The sequence below is a fragment of the Notothenia rossii genome, assembly GCF_949606895.1.
Source record: "Notothenia rossii genome assembly, chromosome: 11".
NCBI classification, from domain to species: domain Eukaryota; kingdom Metazoa; phylum Chordata; class Actinopteri; order Perciformes; family Nototheniidae; genus Notothenia; species Notothenia rossii.
This window is the reverse complement of record NC_136910.1, coordinates 43,634,305-43,654,113: the sequence shown is the minus strand read 5'-3', so window position 1 is coordinate 43,654,113 and position 19,809 is coordinate 43,634,305. Positions and strand designations below refer to the sequence as shown.

Below are 19,809 nucleotides of genomic sequence, written 5' to 3'. Positions count from 1 at the left end.
CACACACACACACACACACACACACACACACACACACACACAGAAGGCCCAGACAGATGCACAGGACATACAATTTCCACACTTTTGTTAGCCCCGGGTCCAGACCCGAACACCCTGTATGTAATGTAAATGTGTAGGGGGGTGTACAGTGGGTGGTCATTGAAAATGTGTTCTGATATATTATTATGTTCTTCACAGAAAATGAGCCTAGGCCATTGAGTGTGAGTTTGAAAAAGTAATTGATCATATCATTTTTCTTTACCTAAATAATGAAAACGGGTCCCACAGACCCGAATACCATACAAGCGTTAACAATCCCTCAAAATACAACACTATATGTAGATGCAATGAACATGACTCAGTAAAACAATGAAAAACCTACCGTGAGTGTGATCTGCAGTTCTCAGTGGAGATCCCCGTACCTGAGCGGAGAGTTGGGTGCAGCACATTCAAACCGACGGACATCACACCTTGAACATGTCAGCCTCACGTAACATATTACACATCGTTACACTGAATTGAATCAGAAGTCATTTTCTGGACGGTTGCATCAGTTGTTTACTGACGATTTTTCCGTCAGGCACCATTGGTTCGTTGCATCATTGCCAATCGGTGTGAATGGATCATGGCTTGCCACAACACGTCCGAACACAAACCTGTTTTCATTGTTTTTCCACCAACTACTTTAGACACTTTTCTATAATTCGTTTTCATCCTTTTTTAAATCATTAATCCATCCTTCTCTAACGATTTATTATTTCATTTCCTCCTTTTAATTGAGTGATGGATGTACATGGTGCCATACCAGACAGTGTGGCTCCTCACCCTCCACTACCCTCGTCTCAAAGCTGTGTTGGATGATCAGGATCCCTGAAGTGTTGGGTCATCTTTCAAAATATGTTTTCCATGCACTTTGAAGGGAGGGCTCAGTATTCACTCACACTTTGACAATCATACCAAGGAGTCACACAAGGAGAAGGAGGAGAGAGGGGACACCAGGTGCAGCAGTATTACTTTTCTTTCTCAGGTGAGTGACATGTTGGTTGCTTCTGTTCATTTAAACACTAGTTGTACATGAATGTTTTTATTTCTTGGTACAGTTCTTCAGTCTTGCAGCCGTTGCTTTTATAGCGGCAATATTCTGCAGACTTCATTAGATTAGTTTTGCAGGTGAACAGGCCGTCTTTATTGTCAGGTTACATATTTGCATGTTTCCCTTAGATACAGAGATAGACAAAATGTTGACCTAGTTGAAACATATAGGAAGACATGCAAACATTTTGGAAGGCAATCAAGCAATTGTCAGCCCTTTCATAAAGCAACATTTGACCTACAGCCGTTGCATCGTGTGGCACTTCATGAAAAAAAAGGAAGTAGGTTAAGGAGTCTGAGAGTGTGAGACAGAGACAGCAGAGAGGATCAGTTCTTTACACGACCAAGTGTCAGATCAAGGTAAGAGGCTTCACTTTTCATACAAAACTGAATAGAAGAACATTGGGGTTTTACAATATACATGAGACCACTTGGTGTGGTGCAGTTTGTTTTTTTAATTAAAATACTACATGAGTAAAATGCATTTTTCCTTTATGTTTTAACCTTTGTTCTGTCAGAAAATATCACTTGAAGACAATGTAGTTTGATACCGCAGCATCATGTGCTACCTTTTCTCTTTTTTATTTTGTGCATTAGCTACTAAAATACACACTTTTATTCATTGCTTTTTGCATATACAGAAAGCATGTCTTTGGACCGGTATTAATATTTGCTTGATGAGTTGGCAGTTATTTTTTTAACAACGCTTAATATATTGTATATATTTCACAGAACAAGTTTGGGATTACTATGAATTCTGACAAGTTAAGAACGTTTACTTTCAAGTGCTGGTTCTCAGATATCCCCAGTGTAACTGCCTGTAGAGTTACATTTGTGTTTTGAAACTCCATATTAACGATGTATGTCATTATATGAATTTGAATATATAGTGGAAAAGCTATGATGATCAAGCATGTAATAGCTCATGCTCATTCACCTTGTTTGAATAGAAACGTTAAGAAACTGTCCCTCTGCACTTTCTTTCATTTTCAAAAACTCATCACACACATTGAGCTTGAGTTTAACATACATCTAATATTTATTCATTATTATTTGTTTATTTTTAAATATGTTTTAACTGCAATATATATTGCTATCTTTGACAAAAACCGGAATTCTCACCAGATGAATAAGCATCTTTTTACTGAAGTGGTGTTTCTTTTGCACTCAAGTCTTCCTCTTTTGTCCTGTTCCGCACTCTTATTTAAGGTTGTGGTGAACAAGTAGCTCGTTTTTTGGTAGATCAAGAATGTGTGTGGTGGTTTGCTGTGCATGCAGAGCCTGCGTGTATAGCAACACGCTTAATGTATCAAAAAGGGCTTATATTCCAGTAACTAATATTCTTTCAAAATAGATAAGTCATGGAAAATGTTCTCCTTTTGTGTAAAGAGCAAAAAAGGTTAAAGTATGAAGTGTTTATTTGCCTTTATTGCATGTTCATATTGTGCAGCCTTAAACCACATGCATCTTTGATAAGGGATCTACGGAAGAGGATAAGGGCCACATTAGTTTTTTTTTTATTCTGAGAAAAAAATCAGAATTCTGACTTTAATCTCAAAATTCTGACTTTTTCTCAGAATTCTGACTTTTTTCTCAAAAACAAAAAGTCATAATTCTGAGATTAAAGTCATAATTCTGAGATTAAAATCAGAATTCTGAATTATTATTTTTTTTTTTCAAATCCTCCCAATTTTTTTTTTAATGTGGCCCTAATCCTCTTCCGTAGGGATCATTGTATTTTCTTAACTGACCTTTATTTTATATAACTGGCAGTTTTTATTATCACACCTGCACCCTTTAAATATTGCATCTATTGTCTAATATGTTTTTGTCTGTTCTGTTTACAGATCTTTGGGGTCCTCTGATCCTGCCGTCATGGAGGTTTCCTACATCAACTCCTCCCTACTCTTCATCTCCCACCGACCCATAAACAGCACCTTCGAGCTGACGGTGTATGAAACCTGCAGAACCATGCCTGCTGTTCTCATCTGTTACCTGGGCCTGCAGTTCATCAACATGTTCCTGGGCATCCCGGCCAACCTCATGGTGCTGTGGCTCATCCACAGGAACAAGGGGGACTCCTGCACCTCAGATATCTTCATCTCGCACCTGGCGATTTCAGACGTGCTCTTCTGTCTCCTCCCTCCGCTAGAGCTGGCCAACATCGTCTTCCTCACCACCAGCAGCACCTGGTACGTCCTGCGCTTCTTCTACGGCATCAAAGACTCCTCGCCTCTCTTGCTTTCCTGCATCTGCCTGGACCGCTACATGGCCGTGGTTCACCCCATCACCTTCACCGAGCTCAAGGACAGAAACCACAGAGCGATCCTGGCCATCATCGTCTGGGTCATCACCCTGGCCTACGCAGCGGCTAAATGTGTGGGCAACATTGTCAACTTCGAGAAGGTCTTCACGGGGATGATCCTCGCAGCGTTCGCCTTCATGGTGTTCTGCAACATTTCCATCCTCTGGGTGCTGAAGCAGTCTGGGCCGGGCAGAGACGAGATGCATCCCGTGAAGAAGAGAGCCTTCAAGATGGTCCTCATCATCCTGGCCATCATTGTGTTCAACTACTTCCCGCCTGTCGCACTCTTCCCCTTCCAGGACTACTTCTCTCCGGACGTGTTCCGCTGCTACATTCACTACGTGGTCTTCGGTCTCATGGACTTCAGCAGCAGCATTCAGCCCATGCTCTATCTGTCCAAGGTGAAGCTCAACTGCTGCCACAGAAGCAACACCGAAATTCAATAGGGATACATGTTTTTATTATTTTTATATTTATGAATATTCTATTGTTGTGATAAATAGTATTTTTTTTTTATCAGAGGTTGAAAATGCTGATAGCAACTAGATGTATTGTGCGGTGGGTCCCTCGAAGAGGGCTTGTATGAGACACAACTTTAAACATTTATATTTTGTAAATTAATAGATTTCATTAAATTCTCCTTACCTGGTAACATCATGAACGTTTTTCCCAAAAGTTGACATTTTCTAATTAAATGGTTACAAATAAACAAATAACTTTGCTGTTAACTCAGGAATTACTTATGCAGATTGTTGAGTTTGTATTTTTCTGGGTTTTAGAGATACAAGAGCCTAAACAATTAGTTGATTAATCAATAATTTGATATTTTTCCTTCTCATTTTAGACTAAACAATTGTTTGATAATTGGGAAATAATCGACACATAGATTGATAGTCGAATTAATTGTTGCAGCCCTATAGTTTCTAAATACCTGAATACAATGGAGGCGATCCACATTTTGTACTTCAATTATGACAATTTCATCAATCTACAATAATTGAAAAGCAACTATTTGTCTAAATCCGGCCACTTTTGAGGTTTGATTTTGAAATGGTCAGGTCACCCTCTGTGTTATGCCTGTTTGTACTTCCTGTCCGCGCTAATTTGATTATCTGATTACCTTTTCACCTGCTGCCCTTGTGTTTTTCCACAGATGTGTCTTGTCCTTGGGATTAGTTATGCATGTATTTAAGTTTTTTTTTTTCTGTCAGTATTTGTCAGATATTTGTGTGTCGTTGCAGGAACAAATCTGTTTTGTTTTGACCCTGCCCTGCCTGGATAACTGTAAATAAAGGTATTTATTCTGTAAAGGTCTTCACTATCCTGCTTTAGAACAAACCTGCTCTGATTCCTTGTGAGACAAGTACAAATAAATGTCTCCAATAATAGTGGCCAAGTCACAACAAAAAGCATCTAAAAGCATTAAGTGTTGAAATATGTGTGGCTTCACTAGTGAGAAAACTATACCCTTGACATTTGTAAAGTTCTGCAACATTTATTTAATGTATCCTTCAGGGAAAAACACTGGGAACTATTGTATGTATGCACAGACATTGATTTACTGTATATACTGTCTTATATTTGCTTTTTCTTGTTGTACCAGATGCATAAAGAGACCTCACGGAACGTGTTTCATTTCAAATAAATTATACATATAAAATCATTTTGGTTAACTTTCTTTTTAATTTAGACACAAAACACACATGTAGGCTACAATAAAGTCCTAGTGGAAAACACTCAGTTTAATAGTGTTTAATAGTTAATATACGTTGCTGTGGAGGTATATCAACCAATTTCCAAACAAACAGAAGCCCTATGATCATAAACATGACGTTTTCCTCTTGTGTGCGTCAGCTTCTTAGCACATGAAAACAAAACCTCTAAAAGCTCAACATCGTTTTAGATCAACATGGCTGAAAAAACAATTATTGATTCGATAGTGAAAGTTGGTCAATAGATATTGATTATTTGCAGCAACACTATTTTATTCCCGTTATTACACAAATACATTCGTGTCGGTTCAATGGAACAGACTGCTGGATGTATAGTTAAAGCTAAATATACAGCAATATATTTATAATCTTTATCATAAGTCAGTGGTGCGGCACACATTTCTAATACTCTGGCGACTATACAAAGTGTTGACATGTGCGTAGAAGCATCTTAAATGGTGTAATTCTCAAACAATTATATCGTTATTGTTTCTATTCTATTCTATTTTCAAGGTCAAACGTAAGCACCACAGAAAAAAACAGTGATTTGCTTCAGCAGGGAGGTCAAAAAGGCATCCTGCTAATCTGACAGGCATTCAACAACTTTTCTTTTTAAGCATTATATTACCAACATTTGGTACCATACACACGTTTAAAAGGACAGTTCTGTAAAGGTCCCATTATCTGTCTCACAAGAGGAACATTCGATTTAACGAGTCAAAAGAAAATAATAGATAAATCATAACTTATTGCAAAATACTTGGAGCTAATAAACCACAGCAAATATTAGACAACAGTGTATTGCACCGTACCACAAAAACCATGTAAATTTTTTTGCGTAAACCGTGATCTTGGGAACAGCAGTTAGACATATAGGATCTCAACCTTGAGGTCCACTTAAAGGTCCCATGACATGGCCATTTCTACTGATCATAATTCCATTGTGGAGGTCTACTAGAATCGATTTACATTGTTCAATGTTCCAAAATCATATTGGTTTTCTCATACAGCATCTCTGTATAGCATGTGTATTCACTCTCTGTCCTAAACGGCTTGTTGGAGCTCCTGCCCCCCCCCCCCTCCCTATGAGCCCACTGCGCTCTGATTGATCAGCTTGCCCACTCTGTTCTGATGAGTCCACCACCGTTACAGCGGAACATCAGTGTTTATGTGTCACAATGGCGTTAGCTACCAGAAAATGATACCAGTAAGGACAAACAGATGAGAACGCTGCGTGTTGGCGGGACGTTGCGGGGCTCGCTACTCCGCCCTTTGAGGCTCGAGGAGCGGACAGTGTGAGCTGGATTACTGGTGTTGCTTCCTCGTTGCTGCGGAAGGGTCTGCGAGACAGCGAGACACCGCGGAGCTCAGTCTGAGCACATACACGTTAGGGCTGCTCAATTAATCGTATTTTAATCGCAATTACGATTTTGGCTTGCAACGGTTATGAAAACAACATCATCTAAATAAAATGATTATTTTTATTTATTATTTTTTTTTATTGGTTTTTCAGTTGAATTATTCATACATGGGACCTTTAAACGTTTTTATGGTGCTTTGAACCAGAGCACACATCAACTGCCCTGCAAAATGTCAGCTCTCCTGCAGTGCGTTGTTTAAGGTAGCAGATAGACGAAATACAATCCAGGAGGTCCAGTTTAGGTAGCCGTTGAAAACTAAATCATCTATAAACAGATAAAGCAGTGATACTCATATGATGTAGGCTGTGAGATGTATTTCTGTATCAGAGTAACCTTGTCTCTTGATCTTTCTCAGCTTTTATATTAGTCTCTTCTATTGGCCCTTTAGTTCTAACTTCTATCAGTGTCTGATAGCGTCTCTGAGGCTGTAGGTCGGTTTGTTTCTGTCTCACTGGTGCTTCCCTCGCTCTGAGCCTTCTGCTCCTTGGTCACATGCATCTTCAGGTGCTTCTTGAGGGACGACTGGTCGGTGTAGGTCTTACCACACTGGCTGCAGAGGAACACCTTCTCTTTGGTGTGCACCAGCTCGTGTCTCTTCAGGTGTCCCGACCTGCTGAAGCTCTTGCTGCAGAACGAGCAGCTGTACTCCTTCTCTCCGGTGTGAGTCCTCTGGTGCAGTTTGAGGCTGCTGGCTACCGTGAACTTCTTGCCGCACTCGTTGCAGCTGTACGGCCTCTCTCCTGTGTGCATGCGCATGTGAATGGTGAGGTGGCCCGCCTGGCTGAAGGTCTTCTTGCAGAGCTCGCAGCTGTAGGGCCTCTCTCCAGTGTGGATCCTGTAGTGGGTTTTAAGGTCCCCTAAGCCATTGAAGCGTTTCCCACACTGAGCGCAGCAGTACGGCTTCTCCCCGGTGTGAATCCTCTCGTGTATTCGAAGGTTACCTGCATTGCTGAATGTCTTGCCGCACTCCTGGCAGCTGTAAGGTCTCTCCCCGGTGTGAGTCCGCAGGTGGACTTTGAGCTGGTTGTGCTCGTTGAAGCGCTTCCCGCAGTGCGAGCACGAGTAGGGTTTCTCTCCGGTGTGCACACGTTTGTGTATCCTGAGCTGACTGGGGTGGGCGTACGTCTTGCTGCAGATGTTGCAGCAGTAGGGTCTCTCTCCTGTGTGGATACGCTTGTGGGACTTGAGGAGATCAGCACGTCCAAAGCGCTTGCCACAGTAGCTGCAGCAGTGAGCTTTCTCAGCGCTGTGTGTCTTTATGTGGATGTTGAGAGAGGAGGCTCGACTAAATGTTTTGGGACAAGTAGGACAGCTTAAGAAGTTATCAGGAACCTCTAAAAGTTCAGGAACTGCAGCGTTTTCCTCATGTGACTCTATTTCGGGCTCCACAACCTGTGTACTCGCCGCCTCAGGGTCTATATCTGATTCAGGGTTATACCTCAACGCCTGCTTCAAAAGTAAATTGTCATTGTCACCATCATACTGTGACACCCCATTCTGCTCCTCCTCAGTCTTTATTAATTGTCCATCCTGCATGTAGGTGTCAGAAACAATGGTGACTTTAACTTCACTGTCACTTCCTCTGGAGTCTTGTTCGAGGCCTGTAGATGGCGGCATAGGCGCATATGCATCATGACTGCTAATATTGACTTCCGTGCTCTCGGTTTTCATTGTTAGATTGAGTAGTGATGAAGGCTGGGAGAGGTCAATAGCACCACTTTCATCCAGGCCAGGCTCTGTTTTAACAGATAACGCGTTTTGTGTGATAATGCCTACATCGGCTGTGCTCACACATTGAGTTTCTTCCATATGATCAGGCTGCATTAAGAAGGAGGAAGAGGATGTGTTCTCCCTCGTTTTGTCTTTCTGCTTCCTCCTGAAGCTCTTCTTGTCACTGCTGCATATGGACATCTTGAACGTGCCCTGCGTCGAGCCGAAGGGAGAATCGTTCCATTCTGAAGAGGAAAACCTTTCAGTGGCATCTTGTTCACGAGGATCTGTAACAAAGACAAAGACAAAGACAACATGATAAATAAACTAGTACAGACTGTGATTTAGAGTAGTACACATCTACATTACAGCCACAATGGTTGAGTAGCTGACAGAAGTAGAAGGAAATATAAGTAAATAAGTCTTGAGTGTGAACAAACAAACTGCTTATAATTTTAAATTGCATACATTTTCCTGCAATAGCTGTGTGTTATATATTAAGGTGGATATAAGTGTGGTTATCAGCCAGAAAAACATAAACAATGAGATGCTAGACACTGAAATGCTCAATAGAGCTGAGGGATATTGCATCTTTGTCACAAACAGTGACCAGTTTTACACTTAAATAGCCAGTTTTAATCACAAACATGATAATTGTATTATCCAGACGCTGCATTTTTAAAACAGCATTGCACAATAACTTTATTTGATACACATCTATCTATTGTAGTCTACTGTGTATGGTAGAATTTCCTGTGCTCTATATAAGTATATAAACCTGTTACAGTGTAATTAGTACTGTATTAAACAGTGATCTACAGGCCAATTTCCTACATCAAATGTTTGTCAATGTTTACGTCTGTTTGCAGTTTCCGTATACTGCTGCCTTTTATGATGTCTACTAGGTTAACACCTTTTAACCAGGCTTATATATACAGTCTATGGTTAACACATACACAGACACAATTTGCAGACAACGTGAGCGAAGCTTGAACAAAAGGTCAGCAGCTGCATGAAGCTCCACTGTCGAGACAAACACAGACACCCCTCCATTATTGACCTAGGGTAGACAACCATACCTCTAGCAGCAGACTCGGTGCTCCTCTGTGCTAACAGCAGCCTCTTCAGGCCCTCGTTTTCGGACTCGATCTTGTGTATTGTGCCCTGGTACTCGGACAGGGTCCTGTCCACTGAATCCAGGATGTCGCTCACAGTGGCTTTGAAGATCTCATTCAGTGAAGACTCCAGGAACATCTTTAGATCATTCGGCTTGGCCATGATAGACCGAGTGGCTGAGGACAACAACTCGCCAGATGGTTTGTACATGGTTGAAAGTATCCGTATAAAAAGTGGGTGTGTGCAGCGAGCCACAGGAAGTGAGCCGGTCGTTGAAGCCGATTTTTGGAATGGCCGTAGTGGCAAACCAGTGGTACTACACCTTCAGTGACGTAATTTTGTCCCAAAGAGACGTCTGTAAATCACCGTATATATTTGTTTTAATCTAAATAAAATACACAGTACGAACAATTGTAGAGCCCTTATTTAAATAATCACCGGGTAAAAGTTGTGAAATGCGCTATAAGTTAAATCCAGTTCTTTTTCGTTGTCCTTTTATTTGACTGAGCAACTCACGTGAGCACACTCTGTAAGCAAAAGGCCCCGGATGATCCGGGTACTTTCTTAATCAACAGTAGCTCCATTTTGGGCTTCATGCACCAAATTCAACTCTCATAGGAATGAACAGAGCTTTATCCAGTTCTCTTTATACATCCCTGGTGTATGCAGTCGGCTGCTGCTGCTGCTGCTGCTGTGTGCGGAACAAACAAAGCAGAAGCAGTCGCACGAAAGTGACGGAGAGGAGATGATGGTTTTGTTTTTCTTAAAAAAATGTGTAGCACCCCTTGCTGGTGTGGAGGCGAGTGGTTTAGCGAGGGCCCTAGCTAACGTTACTAGGATGCTGTTTACACAAATAACCACGGTGATAAATGGTGTTTAAATAACATTAGGAAGGACTGCAAAACTGCAGCAGTACTACTTGGTCATTACTAATAATACTACTAATACTACTAAGCAAAATCAGCTAGTACAACCACTAGCTAGCAACTAACTCACTGCAACTGCAAGGATGCTCACATAAATGCTAGGTAATGCTAATATTTTAATACCAACGGTTATCGGAATGCTATACATGCTAATGACACTGCTTACAATGTGTAATAAGGTTAGCTTGTTAGCTACACAAAGAGTGTAGCTTATTGTGATATAACACTTATAATGTAAAAATGTTGATGAAAAATGAATTTTAATCAAACTCAATATAAATAACAAAGGTCCACTAACGTTTTTTTCTAACAGTTGAGATTACACCTAGGTGCTTAGTATGCTTTAACGTTTAACGTAAATGTAGCGAACGGTAATAAAGAAGAACAAAAGTGTTTATAATTGTAATATTATGCCAAAAAGCTATGTACGATTATACATATTATTAATGGTACTACTAATGATAAATAACGATTTTCCTGCTGCTAACAGTCATTTGACTAATGATGGCAAATGATTCACCTACTAATGATAATGTTTAAACAATGTTTTTATTATTATAATTATAAAGTCGTTACAGCAGTCGAATTAAGGAAAATGTAATACACAAAAAAGATTTAAAGCGAATAAAATACAAAATAGTGTGTAAAACCTAATCAAAGAAGAATTAAGTTAATACGTTTTTATATGTAAACCCATGTCTGAGTTAAACAGGCTTTTCTGCCCACAGCCAGACAGTAAACCAAAATTAAGAGGTATCATGTGCGGCTAATGACTGATGTCCGTTGAATCGGGTACATTCTGGTTTTACCACATAATTCCTCATGTCATATGCAGGAATGAAGCTGAGCCACTCCCCTCACCTGTATGTTTGCTTGCATGCCTTCAGGGTGGTGGGTGTGTAGACGGAGGACTCTCAGGTGTCTCTTAGCTCATCCGCCAATCACACTGTATCTTTTCCTTCCTCCTCGTTGCCAATCAAATTCTCTCTTCCTTTTTTTCACAGCTATACCTGCTGGGAGAGGAACAGGACAGCGGGAGACTGAAGTTTGATCTTGAATTTTTGAAAATGAACATGAAGCATGAAGGAGAAGAAGGAGGAGGACCTAGTCCGGACTAGGACTTGTGACTTGCATTCATTGCTATGCGACACCACATTCTCAAAGGCTGCGCGACTAAAAGAGAGTGAATGTGAGGCTTGTTTGTTGTGTGCAGCAGGGTCAGACATAATCAACTGAGGGTTACTTGTATGCTTGTGTGCATGTGTTTGTTTGCCTGTGAAGGTGCAGCACTTTGACAGTGGGATAAACCCAGTAAAACACAGCGGTGTGTCTCCCCCCCACACGACTTCAAACATCACAAGTCTACCGATCATATGATGGTGCTTTAAAGAGCCTGGAGGGGGTAAGTCATGCTTCACAGTTGAAAAGATTCCTTCTAATGAGATTTATTTTAGCTCTTTGAGGTTTGAATATGTTTAAAAGAATGTCTCTGCCAAGCTAACTGACGGTAATGAAAGACACAGGGAGTGTTTATCCTCCTTAGACAAATTCTATTATTATACATACAAACATTTAAGTCATTCCACGGCTTTCTCTTCACTCACTGTGGCTGAGTTCCTCTTTTATTAATCTTCTCTGAGGTGTGCTGTAATGACTTCCCATTCATTGTACGCAACTTCTCCTGGTATTCCCCTGTTAGGGCATTCTGCAAGTTTGTTTGAGTAACGTTTGACTAAAACTGAAACTATTTTTTATTTATTTTTATGGGTTTTCTATTTGAGGAAGGCTAAAAAAAAAGCTTCTCTGGAAATGTCCGGCGTGCATTTGTTATGCGTCTGAGCTGTGTTTATTTTATCATCAACATTGCCCCTGTGGATAGTCATGCACGCAGAGGATCAACTGTGTTATCATGTGAAACACAACATTTGATCCAAGAGAGACAAGATATTATACTGTATGATATCATAATCGCCCATTTTTGTAAACTGCCAGATTCTTACTCACAAATCTTATGGTAGGAAAGCTTAAACTTTTAATAATGTTAATATCAGTATCTCCATACTTTTAGTTTCAACAGGGTTTCATCATTAGGTTTCGGTGACCCCCTTTGTTAATCTTTGTAAACTATCTTGCATATTTGTGTAGCACTTGCACCCTGACAGGAACTGAGAAGTGAGCACCCACACAGGAAATGTGGTCATGGTCGGTCCCGGATGTTGGTTGCGTGACGTGAATAGAATAATTAAGAAAGTCAGAAAAGAATAGAAATATCAAAAAGGTATCACAGAGCGAAAGATAGATATGATATGAGGTGTGACATTTTAAATCTGTTTATCACCAGTAGAAGCACGGATGTCATTTTGTTGTTGATGTTGTGTAGCTGCTGGCCTTGGTTTGCGCTGTAATCCTTTCACACTTTTATCCTTTGCCCAGAGTAACCACACAGTTTGCGGATAAACTGATAAACTGATAAACACAGAAGCTAGGCAGTTAAACGGCCGACCAGAAACAGCCCTTCAACTCCACCTTCTGTCTCTTTCCTAATCCACACCATACTCTCTCTCTCTCTCTCTCTACCTCTCTTTCTCCTTCTATTGCTCTCGCTGACTTGCTTGACGGATTTTCTGTGTCTGTGGTCAGGAAGTACAAACATGCCAAGAGTCACACCTGCTGCACCACGCAGAGAGTTAGAAAACATTTGACAAATGAGCAACACAGGCTCAAAAAGAGACATACACTTTCTCCAGATTGGATTATTTGGGCAAACAAGTGGTGAGTGTTTTTTGCTATCAGGGTTGTAAAGATATTATTTTAGTTTTTAATCCGAGCGTTGTTTGTAATTTGAAACGGTGTTCTCAGTAGTTATAAACATACTGTTTCTCACGGATGAAAAGACAAAAAATAAAAATCAAATACAAAGTATGAATCTTATAGATACGATAACTCTACAACCATTTACATTTCTGAGCTAAGCAGATTTCCCTGGAGGTTACCTAACATTTCGTTCTTATTTCACAAAGAATCAGTTTCACAAAATAGTTTGGCATGTGTTACAGGATGTCAGGCATTGAGAGGGAATGTCTCACTCTCCTCAAGATGGGTGTGTGGTAAAAATAACTTTTAACTTTAATATTTGTTCTCTTATTACAGATCTGTGAATGGCGACATTGGAGTTTGTTACATTCTTCAGGGTTTATGGGATCTTACAAAATGATCAACCTTGATACGGCAGAGGAAGACATTTTATAGCGAGACATCCTTTACAGCTACAGCGTCTTTCACAAACCACAAACGACCCAGCAACGGAACTGACTGAGATACGAGCTAATGGAGGAGGAAAACGTGTGCTCCTCTCTGCCAGATGTTCCAGATTCAGTCTTTCAGGAGCCTCGACAAGACTCGTGGACCTCCATCGACCACCGATACGTGAATGGAGAGCAGGAGAGCGCTGAGTGTGGAGACGCAGAGGCAGAGATAAACCAGACACACGGGAAAGATCAACTCAATCTCTCCCCGACGGCAGGTGGAGAGGCTTCTGAGGAGGCAGAGGAGTGGGAGCAGACACAATGGTCGATGCAACCCATGCCCTGCAGCAGTCCTCCACTTTCTTTCTGCACAGTGCAGTGGGACATGCCAGATCTTTCCGCAGAGGGACCTTCACTCATGACTGACAGCAGCTCAGCCAATGAGCCGGACTCTGGTGCCGTGACGAGTGGAGACACCACTTCCCCAGCCCTTCACCCATCTGAAGGCGTGAACGCTGAGGTCCTCACACAGGGCGACAGAGGGGAAGGAGATGGTTTTAATGCACGGCTTCTGAACTCAAATCTAGAGTGGACAGGAAACATCTCAGAGGTATGTAACGTACACGAGGAGCTATAAAAGGAAGTGTGATGTTCTCCTGCTGCCTTCATTTTCAAACTCTTTCACATTTCACATTTCTATGTGCGTTTACACTTTCAAATATCCTGTGTCATTAACACTTCCTTCTTCGCTCTGGCCTCACCGCCTCAGACTTAATCTGTTGAGATACACATGTTTAGGTTGCTGTGGTAGAGTGGACATAATGTTGGTCAGGTGAGGCTCAGAGTGCAGGTTCTTTCTCGTGCTGCCGCTGGTAATCACAAGCTTCTTTTCCCCCGCCGCTAATGTTCATGATCAACGGTCTGTGTTGCAATTTCCAGCCATGTGATGCTGCAGATGTGCTGCCGACTCAGGAAAGGGAAGGTTCACCACATGAGCTGTCAGACAGTAATAACGGTACGTACTACTCAGAGTGGCAACTTTAATGAGTAGTTTAGTTTCAAGTGTTTTCTCAGTTCAGTATTTGTGGCCTTTTCATTTTGATTCTAAATGGTATGACTTCAAAACTGTGATGTTCACCTTCTTAAAACTCTTCCAGGAATCTTACTGAGGGCAGACTCAGAGGAAGAGGAGGCACTCTCGGCAGCGTCAGATCCTGTTAACTCTGTGGACTTACTCGACATTCTTAGAGAAATCGATGGCTCCGAAGATGAATCGGACAGTTTCGTAAATTTAAAACTAGAAGAGCAGGAGGAGCCCGCCGCTTTGCTGACTCCGCAGGGAGACTCTGAGGAAGAGCAACCTTCATCCAATGGTGTGGAGAACGAGGAAGAAGGCGAGGGGGAAGATAAGGAGCGGATAAACACGTTGTGCTCCGAGGAAAGTGAAGAAGCAAAAGCTGTCAGCTGTCTGCATGATGTGTGAGTAAAATGCACCTAAGTTAAGAAGGGGAACAGGAAGTGTCTTTTACCAGAAACTGCATCCGTAATGTTAATCATGATACAGCGTAATGTGCTATTATAGAGCAAGGCCATTTGGTTTAGAGCACCATTCAGGCACAAGGAAATCCAAAGTGTTTACAGGTGTAGATTTATATTACATAAATGGCATTTACAAAACAAATACAAAAATGAAAAAATCAGAAAAATAATTTATAAAAATAATAATTTATAAAAAAATAAATTGCAACAAAGAATACAAAAATAATGATTTTAATTCATTGGAAAGCAGCTGTAAACACTATTTCAAGCCTTGGTTTAAATGAGGACAGTTGAGCAGACATCAGGTATTCGGGAAACTTGTTCCACAGGTTGGCAGAAACTAAAAGCTACTTTACCTTGTTTGATGTTTATCCTGAGAACACAATATATGCCGATCATAAGGGTCTGGATGCTTCATAACTAAGAGATGTCTTAATGCCAGGGACCATTGAGTGCTTTCAAGAGTAATTACACTACTTAGTACACTAATTAACTAAAGTGCATTTCTCATCCACACTTTGAAGGGAGCTTCTTGCAGAGCCACTAGAAGCTGCTGACTCTGGACCAACCGTACACCCAGATAAGATAATTGATCTCTTGGAAGAAAGCCGGCACTCTGGGACTGATGAGGACATAGAGATAGAGGAACGGTTACATGAAGATCCCACAGCGAGCCGGACTGAAGAGCCAGAAATGTGCAAAGGTGTAAATCAGGATTCTGAACAGTCACAGGCTGAGGACAACAACGAAGGAGAGTCAAAACTTGCTGGAAATCATACAGAGAGCGTAGAAAAATCCCCGGAGATAGTGGAGAAACTGGAGGAGACGAGTTGTTTAGATCAACGTGATTGTGACCAAGCCAGATTACCAGATTTAGTGCTGTCCTCTCAGCCGGAAGACGCTGAGTCCTCTCAGCTGGGGGTGACTGAAGAGTCAGAGCCGATTCAAGCAGAGGTGTCTCAAGACTCTGAACAGTTAGGACAGTCACAACATCTGGAACCAGAGATGACAGGAGAGTTAACTCAACCAGAGGACTCCACTCAGTCAGAGCAGACAGTTTGCGTTGAAGCTGAAGACCCCGGGGAGACGGAGCGGCGAGAACAGACGGAGCCATCGGTGCAGAATGAGCAGACGCCGCAAACGAGCGACTTGTCTCGGCCGGCGCTCTCCCAGCAGGCTGTGCGGCCAGAGACAGATGAGTCAGATACAACAGAGCAGCTGTCTCCAGACACCCAGGTCGAGTTCAATCAGGTGGACAGACAGGCGGAGACGTCACATCAGGGTGACAGAGACGGAGGTGCTAAGGATGGAGCGGGGCAAACAGTCGTAGCAAATGGAGAGCCACCTCCTGTGACTGCAGCGCCTCAGATGAACATAGACGAGGTGAACAGAGAGATGGCCCGCTGCCTCGCTCTGCGGCTCTTCAAGTTGGAGGATGTCCAACGTGCAGACGTGGTGAAGCACTTAGACAAAGAGTAAGCATATATTATAATTAAGATATTTTCAAACCTTCCTTTATTTTTTACCGAGAACTGGCCACTAGAGCTGCAGCTGAGGCTTTTGTGCTGCTTTAGCCAGAGCACTCACAGAAAGTCTGATTCAAGATATTTTGTCTCAGCTCTCCACACCTAATTATTTAGAAACTATACACACAAACCAATATGTATGATAAAAACTAGCATAAAGACCTTTTTTAAAGACAAGCGGACATGCACAAACAAGGGGTAATGATATTTCACATTTAAAAAATATCTATAGATTTCATTGACTATTTTATACTATTTTTTAAATTACAGTTAAATTGTCGTTTTCTTTTTTAATCTTTTTGACTTTATTTTGAACGCTCACAAACCATTTCTTATAATCATTCTGATATATATTATCTTGGCCATCATATTCAAGAAGCTGTCTTTTTCAAACAATAAAAACCACAAACTTCCTTTGCATCCAATTTATATTAAATACCACCAATTATCATTCACAACATATTGTCAATCATTTGAATGTTTTCCTTTTCTGACCCAGAAAAATGTCTCAAATATATGATTTTTAAGGTACAAAGTAGTCCGAACGCTGATACAGAATGTGTTGTGTCTCTGTTTAGCAATGACTTCAGTCGTGCTGTCGGGGAGGAATACCTGAAACTCTTTGACTTCACCGGGGAAACTCTCGATCATGCCCTGAGGTAAGAATTCTAGGAGCCTGAAATGCAACAAAACACAGTCATAAAAGATCTGGTAATCTTTTTTTCTTTCTTTGCGCTTCCTTCTATCGCAGATCTTTTCTAAAAGTGGTGGTGCTGATCGGAGAGACGCAGGAGAGAGAGCGTGTGCTGCAGCATTTCGCCTGCCGCTTCCAGCAGTCCAACCCCGACACCTTCACCTCCTCAGGTGAGCCTCCATCAGGCTGTTTCCTGCTTGAGATTCAGCATTGAGCGCTCACATGTGATGGATGTGTAATTTCCCCTCTTTTCTTCCCTCCCCAGAGTCTGTGTTGGCTCTCACGTGCGCTTTAATGCTTCTCAACACTGACTTGCACGGGCAGGTGGGACATAGCTTTGACTGATTACCATCCTACGATGTTTTCTGCACTGATTTACCAGATGATCTAATCATGTATTGTTTTGTGTGTTTTAACAGAATGTAGGAAAATGCATGTCCTCGTCTAAATTTGTGTCTAACCTGGATGGGATGAACGAAGAAGAAAACTTCAGCAAGGATCTCTTAAAGGTAATACCGTCTCTGAATTTATTTGATAAGAAAGCAAAATGAAGTACATTAATTAACAATGTTTCTCTTCGTCTAAATTGCAGAGTCTTTATAATTCAATAAAGAGTGAGCCGCTGGAGTGGGCTATGTAAGTGCACTGATAATAATATTATAAAACGTAATTTCACATCTTCTGTTCCTCTTCATGCTTTACATTATGTCATTTCACACATCTGTTTTTGCATCTTAAAGTGACGAAGAGGAGTTGAAGAGCTCCGTGCTGACGGACGATGACACCGGAGTAGATGCGCCGCTGCGTTCAGAAGCCAACCCCTTCCAGGACGTTCCTCACGACAAAACGGCCTCTGTGGTCAAACAGGGGTTCCTCGGGAGGAAGCTGCATGCCGACATCGACGGCAAACGCAGTGAGTGAGACACAGACGTCAGGATAGTGACACACAGACGTCAGGATAGTGAGACAGAGACGTCAGGATAGTGAGACACAGACGTCAGGATAGTGAGACACAGACGTCAGGATAGTGAGACACAGGCGTCAGGATTGAGACACAGACGTCAGGATAGTGACACACAGACGTCAGGATAGTGAGACACAGACGTCAGGATAGTGAGACACAGACGTCAGGATAGTGAGACACAGACGTCAGGATAGTGAGACAGACGTCAGGATAGTGAGACACAGACGTCAGGATAGTGAGACACAGACGTCAGGATAGTGAGACACAGACGTCAGGATAGTGAGACACAGGCGTCAGGATAGTGAGACACAGACGTCAGGATAGTGAGACACAGACGTCAGGATAGTGACACACAGACGTCAGGATAGTGAGACACAGACGTCAGGATAGTGAGACACAGACGTCAGGATAGTGAGACACAGACGTCAGGATAGTGAGACACAGACGTCAGGATAGTGAGACACAGGCGTCAGGATAGTGAGACACAGACGTCAGGATAGTGAGACACAGACGTCAGGATAGTGAGACACAGACGTCAGGATAGTGAGACACAGACGTCAGGATACCTCTGAAGATAATTCCAATATTAAAACAATATCAATGATTTAGTTATTTTGACATTAAAACATCAACACCAACATTAGATACTATGTCAGACAGGGTTTGGTGAGGCGTGTTTTGGGGAACATAACATTGTGTTGAACTGAGGATTTCCTTGTCTTTGCCAATGTGTCAGAAATAAACCAGATGTATTGCAAAAATAAGAGCAGCTGGTAAGAGAATCATCTAAGAAACAGTCATTATTTACTCAAATTGTTATTTTAAAGGGAAACACTTTATTTGGACAACTTTTTTAACTTTGTAAAATTATATTTGCATACAAAAAACATTTTTCACAGTCATTCAGCCTCAACCTGAGGAGGCAAAACTCTGGCCCTTACAGGACAATATGAGAATGCAAATTCTAATGTGGTAGTGGTGTTGTAAATGTTTATTCTAATGCTTTGTGTGTTTCCTTTTAGTTTTTCTTCATTTGAAATGTGTTATTATTTGACCTATTGATAGTCTATTTGTATTCTGTATAACACCATGGGTTAGCGCTCTTTTCAGTTAATCACCTGCTGAATGTTTCTGTGCCGCAGCTCCGTGGGGGAAGAGAAGCTGGAAGACTTTCTACGGGGTGCTGAGGGAATGGTCCTCTACCTGCAGAAGGTCCGTAACACAGCTCTTAGTTTTTCAGGATTATCCATCGGTATAATGGCTGTACCAAATGTCTTGCTATTTCTCACATTTGAAACATTTTCAAGTAAAGCTTTGAATGTCTGTCATCAGATGTTATGATGTCATCACCCTAAAAAGAAAGAAAGAAACTAAATGTTTTGTTAGATGAAAAATGTTAATAGAATCAATAACATCTTTCTTGCCATTTAGTTTGTCTATTGGAGAACACTCTGGAGTTATTGGCAACGTTTTTAACACAGAAATAGGAAAAGATCCTACACAGCCATCGCTATAATCTAATTCTACAATTGATATAACACTGATAATATCACTGGAGC

General features: G+C 41.5%; 3 protein-coding genes across 4 annotated transcripts in view; 2 read left to right on the top strand and 1 right to left on the bottom strand.

Annotated features, from left to right (window-relative positions):
- Nucleotides 1-947: 947 nt before the first annotated feature.
- Nucleotides 948-5,854, top strand: hcar2 (hydroxycarboxylic acid receptor 2). The gene is made up of 2 exons (XM_079659845.1): nt 948-1,027; nt 2,940-5,854. Exon 2 carries the CDS (start codon nt 2,968-2,970, stop codon nt 3,841-3,843), a length of 876 nt encoding a protein of 291 aa, XP_079515971.1. The 5' UTR covers nt 948-1,027; nt 2,940-2,967; the 3' UTR covers nt 3,844-5,854.
- On the bottom strand, nt 5,362-11,293 carry LOC307025216 (uncharacterized protein; the record flags this gene model as incomplete). Of its 2 annotated transcripts, none has more annotated exons than XM_079659844.1 (2): nt 5,362-8,527; nt 11,144-11,293. In XM_079659844.1, one exon carries the CDS (start codon nt 8,439-8,441, stop codon nt 6,921-6,923), a length of 1,521 nt encoding a protein of 506 aa, XP_079515970.1. In that variant the 3' UTR covers nt 5,362-6,920. The 2 variants fall into 2 exon arrangements, with proteins under 2 accessions (XP_079515970.1, XP_079515969.1); XM_079659843.1 differs by lacking the exon at nt 11,144-11,293 and adding an exon at nt 9,320-9,566.
- Nucleotides 11,294-11,544: 251 nt separating this feature from the next.
- LOC307025323 (uncharacterized protein) overlaps nt 11,545-19,809 on the top strand; it is a gene marked incomplete at its 3' end in the record, with an annotated part of 10,939 nt that continues 2,674 nt past the window's right edge. The window contains 13 exon segments of the mRNA XM_079659958.1: nt 11,545-11,684; nt 13,433-14,137; nt 14,467-14,542; nt 14,685-15,006; nt 15,591-16,541; nt 17,171-17,251; nt 17,344-17,456; nt 17,552-17,610; nt 17,706-17,795; nt 17,879-17,922; nt 18,027-18,199; nt 19,393-19,434; nt 19,437-19,462. Coding sequence (XP_079516084.1) covers nt 13,610-14,137; nt 14,467-14,542; nt 14,685-15,006; nt 15,591-16,541; nt 17,171-17,251; nt 17,344-17,456; nt 17,552-17,610; nt 17,706-17,795; nt 17,879-17,922; nt 18,027-18,199; nt 19,393-19,434; nt 19,437-19,462 — 2,505 coding nt within the window. The 5' untranslated portion in view covers nt 11,545-11,684; nt 13,433-13,609.

Bases quoted from the DNA above. Each gene is read 5' to 3' on its own strand.
- hcar2 (XM_079659845.1), top strand. From the start codon at position 2,968: ATGGAGGTTTCCTACATCAACTCCTCCCTACTCTTCATCTCCCACCGA.